At 38.3% G+C, this 19556-nt stretch overlaps 2 protein-coding genes across 2 annotated transcripts in view; both read right to left on the bottom strand.

The window, feature by feature from the left end:
* LOC135082629 (beta-1,3-galactosyltransferase 1-like) overlaps positions 1-19556 on the bottom strand; it is a 307135-nt gene that overhangs the window by 217945 nt on the left and 69634 nt on the right. The gene's annotated exons all lie outside the window — the stretch shown is intronic.
* Positions 728-19184, bottom strand: LOC135082608 (uncharacterized). Its single transcript, XM_063977388.1, has 6 exons — positions 19083-19184; positions 17296-18558; positions 15403-15609; positions 13948-14110; positions 3321-3473; positions 728-2706 (listed from the first exon to the last, which is right to left on the bottom strand). Exons 1-6 carry the CDS (start codon positions 19108-19110, stop codon positions 2622-2624), a joined length of 1899 nt encoding a protein of 632 aa, XP_063833458.1. The 5' UTR covers positions 19111-19184; the 3' UTR covers positions 728-2621.

The following is a 19556-nucleotide window of genomic DNA, read 5'->3' as shown; positions in this document are numbered from 1 at the left end:
TGACTTGTAGTATTGTAAAATTGTAATCAACTGTGCAAAACAAGACCCATATTATACTGTTTATAATAATAATGAATTTACATCGAAAAGTATCGGCAACAGCTCAATATAATTCTACAACATTATAAGCTACATTGTAGTATAGCATTGTAGATGAATTCACATTAAATTTATGTTCATGTGCCATAAATATGACGTAAAAAAGATGGTTCATGAACAGCCGTGAACATGTTTTTGAAACTGTACACATTTTGAACGTAATATTACAGTAACCCTGTCACTCGGCTTGTCCTGTCTAATCGCATTCAAGCATCTTCATATTAATATTATAATAGTCAAATCATATTTATATCTGCCAACTGACTGTGTCCATCGGAATATCATTTTGAATATTATACTAATATTGACATATCTATTATACACAATTTTTCTGAAAAATTTTTGCGCACAGTAAATAAAAAAATATCAATGAAATTATAAAACAGCGTAGATCGTCTGGATATCCAGGTAATTTGGTTCAATTTAGTTTTTGTATTAGAATTTATTTTCAATGTGTACCATAATGGTAAATAATGATAGTTTATTTGTTGTTAAATGTGACATTTCGAAATATATTCTGATGTTTTCTTATATAAAAGAAATAAATTAATTAATCTTGTTGTTTTATTTCGTAGTTCACCCACAGTTTGAACGTAGATAATCCTGTTGAAATAAAAATATTCATAGGTAATTAACAAAATATTGCTTTATTTCAATAAAATCTTATGGATTTATGTAAAATCCTAACTATGTAAAATATAATTTATCTTTTTAATGGTGTATGGTAACTTTGTTGTTTAGAAGTAAATATTATGTACAATAAAATATATTATACCTTTGAGTATTTATAGAACACCTCAAAATAATCTGGAATTTTAAGTTCGAAACGAAAATGACTACGTTTTTCCTTCCAATTTCTTTTCCAATTATGGAAATGCATCTCTACTGAATTTAACACGAATCGAAAAGTTTATGGTCAAAAATATTTTCGTTGGTTTAATAAGAACTAATTAAAATAGTATAAAAATATATGAACGTATCATATTAATTGATACTGCAATTTAAATATTACGTAACAATTTAGAACAACGGTTCTGAAAAAATATACACGAACACTGTAAAAATATTTCAGCAACTTCAACTACTCGTCATAGTACGAGAGCCCACGACCAAAACCATGTCTCATAGCAATACGGCAAAAACCCTATAAAATCGTTAGATTGTACGATTCTGAACCCGACTAGGTGTGTAGTAACGGTCGAAAGTGTAGCAACTGCGTGGGAGGCCATTTCTGCTATGTCAAAAAAAAAGACAGTCGGTATTATAGCAATATGTCTGATAGTGAAAATGTACATAGATTTTATAATTGTATTACGAAAAAGTTTGTTTTCAGACATTTTGCGCGTAGCATATAGCCTGAGCGCATTTTTGAAAATGTCAACAAATTTAGCCGACCTGTATCATAGCAATACGGATAATTTTTTTTTTCAACTTTTCGTATTGCTGCCATGATTACCAAAAACCTGTTTTCAGACACTTTAAGTGTATCAAAAAGTTGTATGATAGAGAAGGTGCTACACTTAATGTGTCTGATATAAATTTTTTGCACATGTGGACAACTTATTTTATCATGTCCAACAATTTTCAGACATATTGCTATGATACCGATCGGTAAAATTTGTTAACTTTTTCAAAACGGTCTCAAAATTTAATGCGTTCACATTTCCGTCTGAAAATTGTTTTGTTCGCATCAAATAACCAAAATTTACTAATAAAAAAGATTTTCAGACGTATTGCTATGAGACATTTTTTTGTCTGATTTTTAATTTTTTTAAGTGATTTTACGGGTTTGCGCTACACCACTAACGTCTGAAAATAATGTTTCCGGTATCTCAGAACTATCATTCAACTACAGTCTGCAAATCAGACATATTGCTATGATGCAGTTCGGTAAAATTCTTTGACAATTTTGAAAATTCGGTCAGATCAAACGCTACGCGGAAAATGTCTGATATTGGTATTTTCGAATTCAGGATAATCGTATCTATCGATTTGATGCGGTTTTGGCCGTATTGCTATGAGACAAAAATTTTGGTCGTGGGCTCTCGTACTATCATAAATATGACGAATACGTATAATTTGATAAATAAATCACAAAATGATAAGCGTTATGAACGCGATTGTACTTTCACAATTACCTGTCTGCCAATAGATGTCGCCAGTCTCTTCACACTTGAAAGTCACAGCAAATATTTAAAAAAATCTCCATGGAACATTTAAGCAGATTTTTCTCTCTTTGTTCGGTGCAGAGCAGATTCAGTATTGGAGAGATTCGTAATTCAGCGGATAGGCTATTAGATTTTGTAAGTTTATTATCATTTAGCTTTAATATAATCTCGATATCTGTCCTGCACTGAACAAAGGGTTGATATTTTATTCTTTCTACGTCACAGAATATTCTTCACAGAAGATTCTTGCCCTGCAACAAATACCTTAGTCTGTTCTCTGTAGAACGAAATAAAAAAGTAAGGTATGTACAAACAACGCCAATTTAGCCTCGAATGTGAGGTAGATGGCGCCACTCAGAAGGTCTCGTTGTCGAACCACTGCCACATCTTCGGCTTGGTGTAGTCCAGCTGATACTCCTCGCACTTTTGGCCTGTTATCCTGAAATACATGAAAAGCTTCTATGAGATTGATACACTTTTGGTGCAACACGAGAATGCTATAATTTTCGATGGTGGGATTTGAAAGATTACGTGCACTAGTGTAGAATTGGAGGTCCCTGTCAATTCCTAAGTGCAACATATGAATTAATTTTTTTTTTGGTAGCTCAGGTAGGCATGCCATATCAGTCGCTCACGGCTCTTCATTTAGCTGACCATCCATCATCATCATTATTATCCAGGACATCTAATCTCCATCGCAGGAGAACGGCCCTCTCTAATTTACCAAAGGCCAAAGGAGTTTTCCTACATCATTGGTTCCCAAAGTGGGGGGCGCGCCCCCCTAGGGGAGGCGCAAAGACCTTCAAAGGGGGCGCGGGTCATCTGTGTACTTGAGTATAAAAAACCAGCGACCGCTGAGAGAATGCATTCCAGACTGCTCGATACGACCAATAAATAATCTTGACTGGAGGAGGGAGGCGTGGAATTTTCTGTATGGTCGAAAGGGGGCGCGTCTCAAATAAATTTGGGAACCAATAGCCTACATGCACCACACTGGCTAATGACTAAGGTCTTTCTAATAGCGAAGATGTCCGATTAAACAACGAGTCTCACCTGGTCCTCCTCACGCACTTGACGATAGGGTGCGCCTTCCTGAAGCACTGCGGGCCCAGCACGTTGAAGTACGTCAGGCCGATCTGCGCCGACACCAGCGAGTTGGTGCGCCGCAGACACTCGCGGAACTGCATGTCGCAGCTGCAGTGCGACCTGGAAGAGGATTGGTGGCTTGAGAATATGGGGAGACCTGCGAGGAACTACTAACAATAGTTAGTCGTTACGAATTGAGGACACAATATGACCTATAATATGTTGTGTGTATGTAAAATATCTACACTCGCGAGCAAAAGTATGGAATCATTTACATGAAGTTGTTTCCACGCGATCTTGTGTACTAACGAATTTGTTAGTAACAAAAAAAGTTGCACCATTTTAAAGATTAAACTTTTAACTTTAAATTGATACCAAATTCATTTAAATCACACCGGTATTTAAAAAGATATCCCGGCTGATGTGAAGAAGTAAGAAAAAAGACATGTACCAACTGTTTGATACGTCGCGAGTTGCGGCCTATTTACCCCCTATAAAAGCACGTGTTTTCGGATTTTTGCGTTCACACGTTGATCCATACATATCTCGGCTTCTTTTGACACTTTACCTGGGATTCTACACCTACAGATGCAGCACAAATCGTTGCACTGTTGCAAGAAGGGCTCAGCCAGCGGGCTGTCGCATGTCAGCTCCACATAAGCCAGTCCTGGGTTTCGAAAGTTTTAAGACGCTTTTGGGAGACTGGTGGCTTTATCCCGAGACCAAGTTCTCAACAGCACCGGTGCACATCGCAGAGGGATGACCGTTTTTTCATGTCAACCTCTCTATGAAATCGTCATTTGACTGGTATCGACGTCCAGCAAGAGCTCAGAAATGTTCGTAGGATAGCTGTTAGCGAGTGGACAGTTCGTCTAAGATATGAGCAATAAAATTTGACTCCAAATAGGCCTGACACAGGCTGGAAACTGACGGCAGGTCACCGACAAGCACGCTTTCAATTAGCTCGCACTCGGAAGGCGAGTAATGGAGGCGAGTTTTGTTCTCCGATGAATGCAGACTGTTTTTGCAGTGCAGCAGTCGAAGAGGTCGGGTCTATAGACGGCCTGGGGAGCGATTTGTGCAGTGCTGGTTCGCTAAAACATTGGCTTATGGGGGTGGCTTGCTCGACTTCCCATTGAGATGTGTAGGAGCAAATTGAAAGCGTGCTTATCGGTGACCTGCCGTCAGTTTCAAGCCTGTGGCAGGCCTTTTTGGAGTCAAATTCTATTGTTTATATCTTAGACGAACTGTCCACTTGCTAACAGCTATCCTACGAACATTTCTGAGCTCTTGCTGGACGTTGATACCAGTCAAATGACGATTTCGTAGAGAAGTTGACATGAAAAAACGGTTTTCCCTCTGCGATGTGCACCGGCAATGGTCAGAACTTGGTCTCGGGATAAAGCCACCGGTATCCCGAAAGCGTCTTAAAACTTTCGAAACCCAGGACTGGCTTATGTGGAGCTGACGTGCGACAGCCCGCTGGCTGAGCCCTATGCTGCTTCTGAAGGTGTAGAATCTCAGATAAAGTGTCAAAAGAAGCGGAGATGTGTATGGATCAACGTGTGAAAGCAAAAATCCAAAACACTTGCTTTTATGGGGGGTAAATAGGCCGCAACTCGCGACGTATCAAACAGTTGATACATGCCTTTTTCCTTACTTTTTCACATCAGCCGGGATATCTTTTTAAATACTGGTGTGATTTAAATGAATTTGGTATCAATTTAAAGTTAAAAGTTTAATCTTTAAAATGGTGCTACTTTTTTTGTTACTAACAAATTGGTTAGTACACAAGATCGCGTGGAAACAACTTCATGTAAGTGATTCCATACTTTTGCTCGCAAGTGTATTATACTTGACTATTACCAAGAGTGCTTAAATTGCATGTCGCAGCTTCAGTTCGATCTGCAATAAGGATTACGGCTTTAGTTTACCTACATAAGGTGATCTCTGTGACTTTTCATGTAGGTCTCATAGAAAGCTAGAAGATGGATTGTTGATTGAGAACAGCGAGCAACATTGAGATGACCTCTGGGATATTTGAGGAGCTACAAACAAGTATTTTTTTGCACTGAATGCATAACTGCCTGTCGCAGTTGTAGTGTGACCTGCATGCATCCGATTTTGTGACTTGAGAACCCATGTGTTGATCAGTGGGACGTTTGAAGAACCTGATATAGGGTTTGTAGCTTAACCACAGAATAATAATAAGTACTACGTACAGAAGTTTTACTTCGCGAGGGTATTTAAAAAAATGTATGCTCAATGTCATTAACAATATGGTGTAATTTAGCCTGTCTCAAGAGTCAAGCACCATTTTGTTGACAAACGTCAGTGATCGGCACTGCGCCGAAGCTATAGGGCTGACTTCGGTTAAATGATGTGACGTGAGGTGCCAAACTGCGAAAAATGGCGGAGGAAATACATGATTTAGCATGAATTATCATGAATAATATTAACTACTTATTTACGGGTTATTCCGTATTCGACCCATGACAACTCAACCCATTTCTTCACTCATCCCAAATTAGTATTCCTAGCTCTACCCATTACAGAATTTCGTTATTCTACCCAAATGCATTCCTCACTCAACCCAAAGTAAATATACCAAAAACAAGTATGGATAGCAAAGCAACGTTTACTATTTGTCCAGAAATTTAATTATGATAAATACATACTAGTACATTTATTTTTATTTAAAAAAAACATCACCTACATGTTTGATAAAATATACAAACATACATATGGGAAAACTTGCACTTTCAACAAACCGTTGTTAAAGGTAAAAGTGTGAGTTATTATCTTTTTAACTGTTATCTATGCAAATGAGTAACCGATACCGCTTGCCAAGCGGCTTGTCCATCCATTGTTCACCCTTAAACCGGTTTTAATTGTTTTGACAATGTTGCGAATCGGCCTATATTTTGTTTTGTTAGAAAATGTTTAAAAATGTTGATTAACTTAAATATATCGAATATTTTATTCTATTTTAAGGTAATTAAGACACTTTGGTCAAATCATACCGCTCAAAACTTATACCGCGGGATTAGTTATCCGTCCACATGAATACTTTTATTAAGATTTATAGTGGATTTATAGTAGATTTATATTAGATTCAAATTATGTAAGTTAATGGTTCCTCTTTAATCTGTGATTTTTATTATAAGATTTTAAAAAATGTATCTACTTTTTGTTTTGTTATGAAAAGTTATAGTTCTAATTGCATGTAGTCATTATTTTATTTGTGTCCTTTTGTGAAAAACGTTTTTCAAATATATTATTGTATCAGAACTCCTGTAGTTATATTTAATAGCACGATCTTAACACAAAAATTAACTGAGCTTAAATTTCTAAAAAATATATTTTTATTCTGACCGTACATAAAAATCTTATATTTTTTAAGTGGTTTTAAAATGGGTTGAGCTAGGAATGTTTTTGGGGTGAATAAGGAACATAAAATTAAAAATTAGTTGTGGGTAGAGTAAGGAACAAAATTGGGTTGAGTAAGGAAAATAATGAGTGGGTTGAGTTTGTCGTGGGTCGAATACGGAATAACCCTTATTTACCTCTCAGTGTCTTGAGGCAACTTAAAAAAGTACATTCTGTGTTTTTATTATTATTTAGGCAGTTAAATACTGCACAGTATTTAGTACACCATTTTCTTTATTTTCTTCCATCATACACAAGAATACGCGTGCGTGAGTCAATGTTCGCTCGTAGGTGAGGCCTTGTCGAATAGTATCCTGTAGGTGGGCCATCGTCCGTGTTTTGTTTTCGTTGTAAACTCGCGGAGATGAACAGGCCTTTTTTTTTTTTTTTTTTTTCGGGGAAAAAATGCATTGAATTGCATACCTATCCTGCGGGGACAGGGTAGGTTATGTGTGGTGTCCGACCGAATATGGATTTCCAGCCGAAAACGGAAACGAAAACGAAGCTTCGGCTGCAGTCTCATTTTCGGCCGAAAACGAAAACGAAAACGAAAATGACCTTCAACTCTCAAATTTCAATCTGAAATTATGTAAAAACTTTGAAAACCGTTAATGTTTTGACCAAAAACATAATGACGTTTGACAGTTGATTTTGATAAGGATTGATTAAAGAAAACCGGCATTAAAACACAAAAAAATTAATCATGAATTCTTAGTAGAATATTATTTCCGGTGTATATTGAAATATTGGGAAGTGAAGAAGAAATAAAGGGTGTCCAGTGGGAATTTTGCAACTTCAAAAATGAATACAAATTAATTAATGTTTTTTTTATTATTATTACTAATGCAAAATGGAGTTTAACAAGGCGGATTTTTTTTTTATAGGCAATGTCTTTTAAATGATGCCCGTTTTACTATCTTAGGCACTCTCACAGTAGCCGGACCCTTACATTCGCAACTATGCGAGAGCAAATCGCGCTAATAATTTTCCTGCAACTTCACGGCGGATATTTTCTTACAGAACCTGAAATATTTAAGGATTGTTTGCTGTAAACTTTTGACTTGAGATATCCCCACAAGAAAAAGTCGCATGGTGTGAGATCTGGTGACCGAGGCGGATAGGGTATGTCCCTGTACTTGCTGATCATTTATTTGAAAAAAAAAAATAGTCCTCAGTGTCTCCATCGAAGTACTCTCCGTGTGTGGTGAGACACCTTCTTGCTGAAATAGAGTTACATAGTTGACCGGGATGCAGTTGCAGTTGTGCTAACAGACAATACCTACATTCATCGATCATTCGACAATACATTTCAAATACTTATTGCTCAACTGCGAACGCTCTGTAGGCTCCCGACCAGTGACTCATGGCGTATTTCAAATCCGCATTAGACTCTATTTTGAAACAATTAAACTTAATGTAAACTGTTTGGTTTTATTTGTATTCAATTTTGAACTTGGAAAATTCTCGCTGGACACCCTTTACAACGTAACCTCACTTCACAACTTCAAAAGAGTGTGACAATACCGCGTCCGTTCAAGTCTGATTGGAACCATGAGTGCACCAGATTCACACCCGAAGATATCGGAACGATAAACGTCACCATCTTATTCACGTATTTCTGATATTCGGTTTGGCCGAAGCTTCGGCTGGTTTTTGACCGAAAACGAAAATATGGCCGAATGTCCATTTTTTGGCCGAAAATGGCCGAAAACGAAAACGAAAACGAATATTCGGTCGGTCACTAGTTATGTGGGGCTCACCAAGTCAGAAGGACAAAGGCATACCCACTAAAAAGACCCCGGTGCTCCGTCATTCGCCTTAAGTGGGAAGGAACTGTGGGATTCCGGACAAAGCCTTCACTACCACAGTCCCTCCCGGCGAGATGAACAGGCCTGGCTTAACCATACATGGGGTGTGAACGTTTGAGAAGCCTGTAATAGCTCGAGGAAAGAAGGAAGTGTTTTAAGGGACGTTTGAGGAGCTACTAACATAACAAAAGGGACATGAGTTGAGAACTATGCCACAAACTATGCGCAGTAAATGATTTAACATTATAGCGAAAGTAACTTGTATTCGGAAGAGCCCGGATGCGGGCAGCGCAGGACCATGCATTGTGGAAAACCTTGAAGGCCTTTGTCCAGCATTGGACGTCATTTGGCTGAAACGAACGAAAGAATTCGTATAAGGGCGGATTAAGCTTATGCCTCATAAATAAGCCTCAAAGTTAATTAAATCCTGTCATTTCCCGATAAAATTGTTTTCAGTTCGTCAGTGACATTTCTTTCCCGCTCTACTAATCATGCGCCTTATAAGTATAGGGCGCAATAATCCAGTGATAGACATTTGATACGCGCAGCAACGTCCACTGCAAGTCTGCAACACGCTGACCTGTATCCCAGGAATCAATATCCAGTCAAACCAGTAAGAAGTTCAAATCTTCTCAAACATCGAGTACAGTGGGCTCGTGTTGTTTGACGTATTTCCCTAATAGAAAGAAATCGTTGTATCAAATCATTTGAAATCATTCGTAGATACACTCTGTATTAATTTTAACTGTGGAAACTTTGCTGATTTCTGTCCTATTTTTTGTGTGATTATTTGTCTGTATATCAAAATTGTTTGTTTCCCTAATATAAATAAATAAATTCGAAGATATGGAGAAACAGGTGACAGGACTGACAGGTGTATCAAGCAACAGGGGCATCTTATGAACAAATAGTATGTGACGTAACACGGATTATAGAAATATCACGGATTATAATTTCTGCAGCAAGCTCCGCTGACATTTCGACGTAACAAATACACCCTCTACACTAGAGAAACCTAAAAAGCTATGGGCTAAACTTGCAGTTAATACAAACGATTTTGTATCATCAGGTCATTAAGTCGTAACCGCAGGAACACAACATGAGTCTCCTATTTACCAAGTAAAAAATTGGAGGATTTGAAAAATCCCTGATGTGATCTCGTCTGTACAATATGGATTGGATCTGCTGCATCCAGGATCCGTTATGGCGTGCGCCCGCGCAACGTTTACGCAACGGATTATCTAACATCGCAGGACAGTCTGGCTGCTAGTTAGCACATTTCAAACATAATATCTGTAATATGCAGCACGAGACTCTGTTGACAGAGTTGTATAATTAATAAAAACTGTGTAATTGTTATGACATTAAATAATTTAAAATATACGAGTATTTAAATAATATTGAATGTATTGCTAAAGCTCGTGAATTGGGTTTACGAAGAGATGAATTGAGAAATTGCCAAATATATTCGAAATATTATAGGCTAGATTAGTCCTGATTCTAGAAGCTAATAACCCTGTCGAAATCATTAGATAGCAACCAAATTGATCGGTAAATAATAGTACAGTAATAGAAAGTACAGTTCCAGTTCCAACCTCTAAACTTTCCTGAAGTTCACAGTTTATTAAATCTTCATTCACTATTATCTAGACACCACCATGATGGCGACACAGAAAGAGCTAGATTTGTATGTATTTTGTTGCTGGCACCGATTGGCTTGTGAAATGCCCAATGCTGATGGAGCCCTTGACAGCACTTTTAACAAAATTTCGTAGAGTCAGGGACGCTTATACTTGGCTAGTAATTCTACGCAAACCGCGGTGTCCAAAATTATTCAAATGATCACCAAACCTATTACATAGGACCGTTAATTCAAATTGCTAGGATCCATTCCCCGGCGACAACGAAACTGCTTCCTACCGGTCACCGGTTGGATAACACCGGTTCTTACCGGAGTTACAGCGTCGGAAGGGGAAATGTGATAATTCGCTGGATAAATGCATTGTAAATAATTTAATTTTACATTTATAATGACTCTGGCATCATTGTAGCTAAAGTTGACGAAACTTATGACATTGAGCCCGATTCTTTTGCATTTAAATCAAAAGTAAAAGTGTGAGTTATTGTCTTCTTACAAAACGAGTAAGTACAAAAAAGAATCCATCAAATGTATTGAATGCAACGTAAAACATTACATGTTAACCCTCAATTTGCATGGTAGGTCCCAGGGACTCCATGTGAAACTGTTTTGGTATATATTTTTTTTCAATACGCGAATAAAGTGCTGTGTGCTTGAGTAGCTTCCTTTGGTGTCGTGGCCAACTCGGGGGCGAGAGGTTGTCTGCGTGCGCATCACAGAAAGTTGAGTAATTGACACTTGCGGAGTCCCGTGGACTCCACCATACACTTTGCGTAACAAAAATTTTTATTATGATATGTTTTTTTTTTAATTATGGTTTATTTACGGTTTGAGTGGATCAAAAAAGCATCAAACAGTCACAATACATGATTTATCAATACGTTAGATGGAAATGAGGCCTCAGATATGAGGGACTGGCAAGAAAGTCTAGAAGAAAATGCAGACGATGAAGAAAAAGAAGAGGATTTTACATCTTACGTCCCGAAAGATATGTTTTGATGATTTTGTATTTTGATGATGTGTTTTGATGAATTAAAAGAAAGACTGCTTATTTTGAAATTCATTTCACAAAAATATGCTTGTATTGTTCGAAAAAGTTTGGCAGGCAATGTGCTGCTCGTAGTAGTTACTAAGCCATTGCACGTTTTTTCGTGTTAATTTTTTTCTAACATTTTACATATTATTTATCAAGAAGACTGTTATGTCCACATAATTTAGAGAGAAAAAAAATTTTTGGTTATTTTTTTTTCTATGTTTAAGAGGTACAAAATGCCTATTGTCGATTTTTATGTGATTTTTACGACTTCATGAAAATTTTATGTTTTAAATTAATTTTAATTAATGTTTCCATTTCTGTTGTTTCTAATTAATAGTATATTAACCATATTATGTTACCAAATAAAAAATATATTACTTTTACAAGTATTAGTATATTTTTTCTTCATTTGAAATATGGAGTCCCTGGGTCTCCACCTTACACTTAACGTAAGTTTTAGTCACCATGCAAACTGAGGGTTAAATCGATAATTTTTAATTAAAACTTAAACAATCTGGCACTGGGTTATAAACCTCTGTTTTGACCCACACTATAGTAGAAGAAACACAAATTGATCCACCAATACTTGCCACGCCTACCACTCGCTGCAACTGTTATGGCTCGGGTACACTATGCGGGACATTAATCGAACAACACACCGAAGTATGGGTGAAGTACGGCGAAAAGAACTGAAATACGTGATTACACTGTCTCGATAAATTTCGCGCATAGTGTACCTGCGCCATTAGGCAAATGAACCGATGCGTATCACACACAATATTGCATTCCACGTTTTTATCACAGTTTCAACTCTATGACTTTCATCTTAGTGGCAATCACGAACGCATATGAATTCTTGGATTCTTCCGTTTCAATTTTGTAAGTCTGCTGACATGGAAGACAGACTATCAACTTTCATCACCAAGAAATAGAGTCTATTACTAATATTTCGAACTCCAGTCTATCTTGAATTTAAAGCAAAGAGAAAGTGAACTTTATGAGTAAGGAAATAAAGAGTTCTGTAGTAAATCAACTCGTGCGCACTTTGACACGCGTATTGCGGTCGGTGCGGTTGCATTTTTCACGGTATTTTGCGGGTAGTTTTCGTTTTATTGTTTTACCACAAGAGCGGAAACCCAGATAAAAGAGTTTTAATCAATGTTGTTAACGAAGAATATTTTTCAGCTGTCTTTAATGTCACACCAATTTAGATAAATTGGTTGGTAAACTTCGTAGTCGAGCTAGTTTTAGGTAGGATTTAATTCCCAGGGTAATACCTACTTAATGTGTTATTGTGTATTAATTAGACCTCGTGAGGTATGCTATTTATTGAAAAAGAGGTAAAACACAACACAATCCCATAATAACCTAGGCTTCCTGACTCTACATAACTAGTAGGTACCTATATCCTGGACAAAAAATCCGTACATTTCCCGAAGAATACCTGTCTACACAATATTAATTTATCTACGAACCTGACCTACAGCTAGCTAGCACTATTATTTTAAGATTTTCCTCGATTTGTAAGACCTAGCCGAATCTCGCCGCTTGCGACACCTCCGGATATTTTCTCTCCGTGACACCGCGGTCGCGCAATATCTACTACAAACGTGACTGACGGATAGTCGAGCCTTGATCGCAGGCTCGATTCCTGATGGGGTCAGGAAACAGATCTTCAATTTAGAACATCTGTGCTGAGATTCGGTATAGTTATAATTCATTTTGTTAATTTCAATTTTTATTACCCGACTGCACCAGAAGGAGGGTTATTATATGTTATTCTTATCACAATAAGTCCATACTGTATTATACATATTATGTATATTGTTAACTCGATTTGTATGTTGTGTGCACTTGTTATTGGAGCTGCAACAAGTTATGCTGTGTAACCTGCTTTAGACGCTTTGTATGTTGTGGTTGTGTCCCTGTTTTGGACCAAATAAAAAAAAATAAAAAATAATAAATAAAACATACTGACAGAAAACCACAACCGATGTGTTTTCAACACCAAACTTAAACCGTTAGTTTACTCTTTAACCGCTGGTCTACAAAGTCATATAAAGCTTTAAAACTGACCTCTACACCCAATTAATTAAATTGAACAATCTTTCAAATCAGATGTTTCTTGCACATCTTATAAATATTTTTGTAACATGTATCATTACTTAATTCAATTCAACTTGACCTGACTGCAAAGATACCATTTGGCGACCTCATATTCACTTACCAAATACGGTTTGTGATTGGCTAAAAGCTGGTTAACTAAGCATCCACGCAGAACTGGATCTACCATCTATACGGCAACTTGTGACGTAAGCTGCGCGTGGGCATGTGCGTTTGAAACGATGCAGATATTAGATAAGGGGCGGTCAAGTGCACTATAAATTATGGTTATGCAATTGATATGTACATCACTACTTAATATAAAACGAAGTCGCTTCGCTGTCTGTCTGTCCCTATGTATGCTTAGATCTTTAAAACTATGCCACGGATTTTGATGTGGTTTTTTAAAAAGATAGAGTAATTCATGAGTTTATAGTATAATAATTGTACATTGTACTTACCTGTACGAAGCAGGGACGGGTCACTTTGAAGAACCGTTTCTTCTCCTTAAGGGGTGGAGAATTTTGAAAATTCTATTTTTAATCGATATTATCATTCGTAAATGGTTTCCTGCCATACCTGGTGAACAGTCCAGTGTTGGTGAGCCCGTACTTGGTGTCGCCGGCCTTGATGTAGATCTTGCAGGCATCGTGCTGGCGGCAGCAGGTGTCCGTGAAGAAGAATAGGCCCAGCTCGCCCGAGCGCGCCGTGGCGGAATGGCCGTCGCCGCACCACACCGTTCCTGCATAAAATAGGTATGCTTCAGAGCTTCGGATATCGATAACATTGTTATAAAGCCATAGTTAGATCAAATAAAATCATCAAATCACGACACGAGTAAAAAGAAAAGCTTTGAATGAAGACGAAGGAAGGAAAAATCTCTAATGGATATCCATCCAAGAGTAGTCCATCTACTGCTTATGAGTTGCTAAAATCTAAATAAATTACCTCAAGGATACTAATATCTGTTGGATTGTAAGTGGAGTAAATGAGTTCTCAAGGAGGTAAATCAAGGACCAATGAGCTCAAAAAGAAGGCAGTGACTGTGTAGTAAAAGCAGGAGATCGTAATTTGCAAGTTCCTTGGAGGCGTTCAGCAGTTCACTGCCACTGGCTGAAATAATGATTATAATACCACAACCAGCTCACCTAGGTAAATAGCCTGCACTTTATCCTTGAAGGCATCTGACAAGGAGTTGGCGAAGCTGGTGACTCCAGAAGCCAGGCTGCTGACGAAGCCCCGGTCACTGTCTAAGGAACCGATATCCCGGGCACCCACCATGAGCTGGGTAAAGGAAGAAACACCACAATCAGCTCACCTGGGTAAATAGCCTGCACTCTATCCTTGAATGCATCTGACAAGGAGTTGGCGACGTTGGCGACGCTGGTGACTCCAGAAGCCAGGCTGCTGACGAAGCCCCGGTCACTGTCTAAGGAACCGATGGCCCGGGTAACTGCCATGAGCTGAGTAAAGGAAGGGATACCACAATCAGCTCACCTGGATAAATAGCCTGCACTCTATCCTTGAAGGCATCTGACAAGGAGTTGGCGACGTTAGCGACACTTGTGACCCCTGAAGCCGGACTGCTGACGAACCCGCGGTCGCTGACTAAAGAGCCTATGTCCCGGGTAACCGCCATGAGTTGAATAAAGGAAGGGATACCACAATCAGCTCACCTGGATAAATAGCCTGCACTCTATCCTTGAAGGCATCTGACAAGGAGTTGGCGACGTTGGCGACGCTAGTGACCCCTGAGGCCAGGCTGCTGACGAAGCCGCGGTCGCTGTCCAAGGAGCCGATGTCGCGAGCGCCCGCCATCAGGTGGGTGAAGGAAGGGACACCGAAACCAGCTCACCTGGGTAAATAGCCTGCACTCTATCCTTGAAGGCATCTGACAAGGAGTTGGCGACGTTGGCGACGCTAGTGACCCCTGAGGCCAGGCTGCTGACGAAGCCGCGGTCGCTGTCCAAGGAGCCGATGTCGCGAGCGCCCGCCATCAGGTGGGTGAAGGAAGGGACACCGAAACCAGCTCACCTGGGTAAATAGCCTGCACTCTATCCTTGAAGGCATCTGACAAGGAGTTGGCGACGTTGGCGACACTGGTGACTCCAGAAGCCAGGCTGCTGACAAAGCCGCGGTCGCTGTCTAAGGAGCCGATGTCGCGGGCACCCGCCATTAACTGGGTGAAGGGTTTGCTCAGCCCTGAGGAGATGCTCTTCAGGATACCCCGACCAAGTTGACCTGTAAGATATAGAGCAACGTCTCTTATCCTGTGGTCTGTGGACCTCTGGGAGTCCGTGAGCTTATGTATGGAGGCAGCCTTTTCTATGGATGGACTATTTAACAATCATAAATAAATGCCACCAAAAAACTCATAAAACTCATTATTTTTGCCAATAGGCTTTTAAAAAGCACTTTTACACGTCCCAGTATTAACCCTATCACTGCTTCGGAACAATAAATGGGCCAGTGCTGAGAAGAAGCAGCGCAAGAAACTCAGTCACTATTGTCAGTAAAAGTCGTAATCGTATTGCTGGGTCATAATCGTATTAAAATTGAACTTGATTTCCTAAGGGGTCCGTTTACAAAAGGTTAATAAACGTGATGATCATCATCAGACTGAATGACAAATCAACAATATGAGCAATCATAAACGCCTTTTAAACACAATATAGGCGTCAGAGCCTGTTTCCCACAATTATGCAGAGACACTCTTGAAAACGGTCACGTAGATCGTTAAAGTTGTGATTTGTGTTTAGGCAGGCGACACGTCTGCGACCATCAAAAAACTAGATTTTGTATAATAACTCGATGTTTCAAAGAAGCTGAGTCTACTCGTAAACTCTATACAATACTTACTAAATAAAATCATCTCGTAGCGAATCTCAGAGTATAAATCAATCGCATAAGTACCTACATAAGGTGTTGGATGAGTATATTGTAGGCTTATACTGATTCATTTCATTGTCCAATGAAATAAGAGATCTCATGCTTCAAAAGACACTTCCAAATTTTTTAAGCCACTAAATTAAATCCTACAGAATTTAATAGGTACGCGTACTACTAATAAAGTAATGTTAAATTTCACAGTACATTCATAGTCAACAAGTTCATAACTTGAATCACTATCACAACAAAATCATCATTTCCTTCGCAACAAATCGCAAAAATGTCTCCGGCCTTATTACCTACGTAATCCGTGACAATACCGCGTTATGTCACAGTGCATTATCAAAACCGGCCATCGAACTAAAGCGCCGGTTGTATTAATATAGAGGCAAACACGTTAATGTTAATGATTAATTTTGAAAATATTGATTAAACATACTACTTACACTATTAAAATGAGTTCGAAATACTTATTTCTTTAATTAACCAAACTGGTCCAGGCCAGGACAAAATATAGGAAATTGAGACAAAGATTTATTATGACAACTCGCAGAAGAAATAATGTTGGGTTTTTTGTTAAAAGGTCTGAAATACTAAATAATTCAGAATTTCCATACACATAATCAATAAAGATACTGTAAGTTACGAATATCTTATAATTGGGATGTGTATAAGTGCCCTAGAAAGGGCCTATGTACTGAATAAACTATTTGAATTAGAATTCCCAAATATGAAAGCTTGTATTTAATTTTGAATTTTAATGATTGTTCAGTTTTCAAGTTACGTAAGAATATTTCATGTCCAATGTCCAAGTTTCAACAACATTAACTAAAGATTTACTACTCTGTGAGATGCTAGTAAATTAAATTTCAAAGAGCATAAAATAAGTTAAGTTTGCAAGTTCCATTATGGCTACTCTCAAGTCTAAGGCATGACGACAAGATTTATTCATATAGAGTGCACAAAATTTACTCATGATTCTTGTACTTTCATACTTCTTGAACTTACTAAGAAATAATTTACTTTTTATTTACATACCCAATCCTCCATTCTCCTCTCGACTCCTCAGCCTCTCTGCTTCCAGCTGCTCGTTCTGTTTCTGCATCCTCTTGAACAAATCGAATATCCCCTTCGGAACTACCCTCTCCGCCACCGATTCCACCATACTCTCCACCACACTCCCAGCCAGACCCACTAATACCGATATAGCGTTAGTCTTGGGGGCTGTTGTAGGAATCACGTCTTTTCCATCGTAGTAATCTTCTGGAACTTCCTCATCTTCTGAGTCAAGCTCAGTGAAGATTGGCACATCTTTTTCATCCACTTCTATGCTGTCTATGTTGAATCGAGGTTTCTTAGTCGAATTTACTTTCAGAGCATCGGTTTGATTTGCTATTGTTGCGTTTGCGTTAGTTACGTTAACTGTCAAAGTTAGATTTGTTTTGGCTATTGTTACATTTCCTGCTTCTAGTGTTACATTGGATTTTGTTATTTCTGTTGTAACATTCACTTTTTCAGTTGTGCTTTCTGTGTCAACAGAAGTAGCTGAAGTTTCAAAATCAAAATCTGTTCCTGTAGTAATGACACTTGTTGTAGTAGAAGGACTTTCTGTACTTATACTTGAGTCATCTGAAGTTTCATTTAATAGTTTTGGCTCATTGGTAGTCGTACTTAAGTTAGAAGACGTCGTGGTTTGTACTATAACTGTTGTAATATTTATATTACTATCAGAAGTAGTTGGAATGCTTTCCGTAGTGTATGTGGTTTCAGTATCTTGTGTCGAAGAAGGCAACGTGACAGTTAGATTAATTTGCACATTTGGCACATTCTTTACAGTAGTCGATAGAGGTATGACGGACAAATCAGGATCAGTGGTACTTTCTACAATACTAACTAAATAATTCTCAGTTGTACTAACAAGTTCTAATGGTATTACACTAAAATCTGCTTCAGTGGTTTCACTAATAATTTGTAGGTTTTCTTTCATGTTATGTATCTCAGTTTCATTTTGCTTGTTATTCTTCTTCTGTTCATTGACAATCGTGTATCTGTGGGATTCTTTGGAGTACTTCTGATTATTAGAATTCCAGGGTATGGCTCCATATCTCTTGTTGAATTTCACGGAGTATTCTTCATCAAAATCTATGATATTGTTCTCATAGTTGTCGTCGACCGGTTCTGTGCTTTGAGTCGGCGGCGCTGTGTTGTCATGAGCTGGTGAACTTGGAACTAATAGTAATATGGCACATACGACAAGTCTCATTTTTCGTCTTACCCGATGATACATTTTATTGTATCCATCTGAAACAAAAGACAAAACATTAAAATAATAAATAATTAATCTCTAGATAAATTTTCATGGGGCAGCATGGGGTTTACGAAGTTGACACCATAGTTATGAATTCAGTTGTAATAACCCATGCAAAAAATAAGAGCTCCGATAAGGCCGTATAAAGAAAGAAAGCTGGAAACGCTTGTCAGCGCTGGTAACCCGCGCAGGAAAATATATGAACGCGCGCCGATAAGCACTGAACGGCGCCGACAAGTTTCAACACGCGCTGGTCAGCGCTGAACGCTGCCATGATATGGCAGCGTAATTCCATTCAACTTGCTTCCTTTGTGAACGAACGGACCAGCGCTGTCAAGCGCCGGTAAGCGCTTATAAGTTTCCAGCTTTCTTTCTGTATAGGTACGGCTTAAGGCTCTACCTTCATCCTAATGGATAATTAGGATACTAAATTGCTTATACCATCTCCTACCATGAGAAATCCTCGAGCGACCTTAAGACAAACCAGAGTTAAGTTGATAAAACATCAATATATTACCGTTATTAAGTGCTTTTGTCGATCCCATTGTAATTTAGTTACAGACCAAATGGTATTTTTCAATCAATGAATTCAAGCTTGTTACATAATAAAATCGATAATAATAATCATTGACCCACTACACTATGTACCTATTACGTATTGACATAACAAATCAATCACGTCCGTCACAGCAAAAAAACCACAATGCTGTCAAATCATAGAGTCAAATCAATCCAAAAAGAATGAAACATGCATCATGGCCAATTGATATTGATTCTATTCGTACTTTTGGAATACAAATAGGTTTCATTGGAAGTACTAGCCCATGCACGCGGTTTTCCTTGGTTTTACTCCAGGACTTCTTTACTTTCCAACATTACCTACTTTCAGTATTAAACTCCCAATTTGTGTCAGTAAGGCCCGGTTTTTTGATTCGTAGTTAAAATAACCAATGGTCAAGTTTGACAGATGTCAAATGACAAGTGGTTAAAT

The sequence above is a fragment of the Ostrinia nubilalis genome, chromosome 22 (assembly GCF_963855985.1).
Source record: "Ostrinia nubilalis chromosome 22, ilOstNubi1.1, whole genome shotgun sequence".
NCBI lineage: Eukaryota > Metazoa > Arthropoda > Insecta > Lepidoptera > Crambidae > Ostrinia > Ostrinia nubilalis.
The sequence above is the reverse complement of the archived record's forward strand: the minus strand, read 5'-3'. Positions and strand labels throughout refer to the sequence as shown.

Coding starts and splice junctions, on each gene's coding strand:
- LOC135082608 (XM_063977388.1), bottom strand. CDS start 19,110: ATGGGATCGACAAAAGCACTTAATAACG. Junction 18,559..19,082: donor GACAAAAGCACTTAATAACG/GTAATATATTGA, acceptor CTTTTGTTTCAG/ATGGATACAATAAAATGTAT. Junction 14,111..15,402: donor AGTGCAGGCTATTTACCCAG/GTGAGCTGGTTT, acceptor TATTTTATGCAG/GAACGGTGTGGTGCGGCGAC.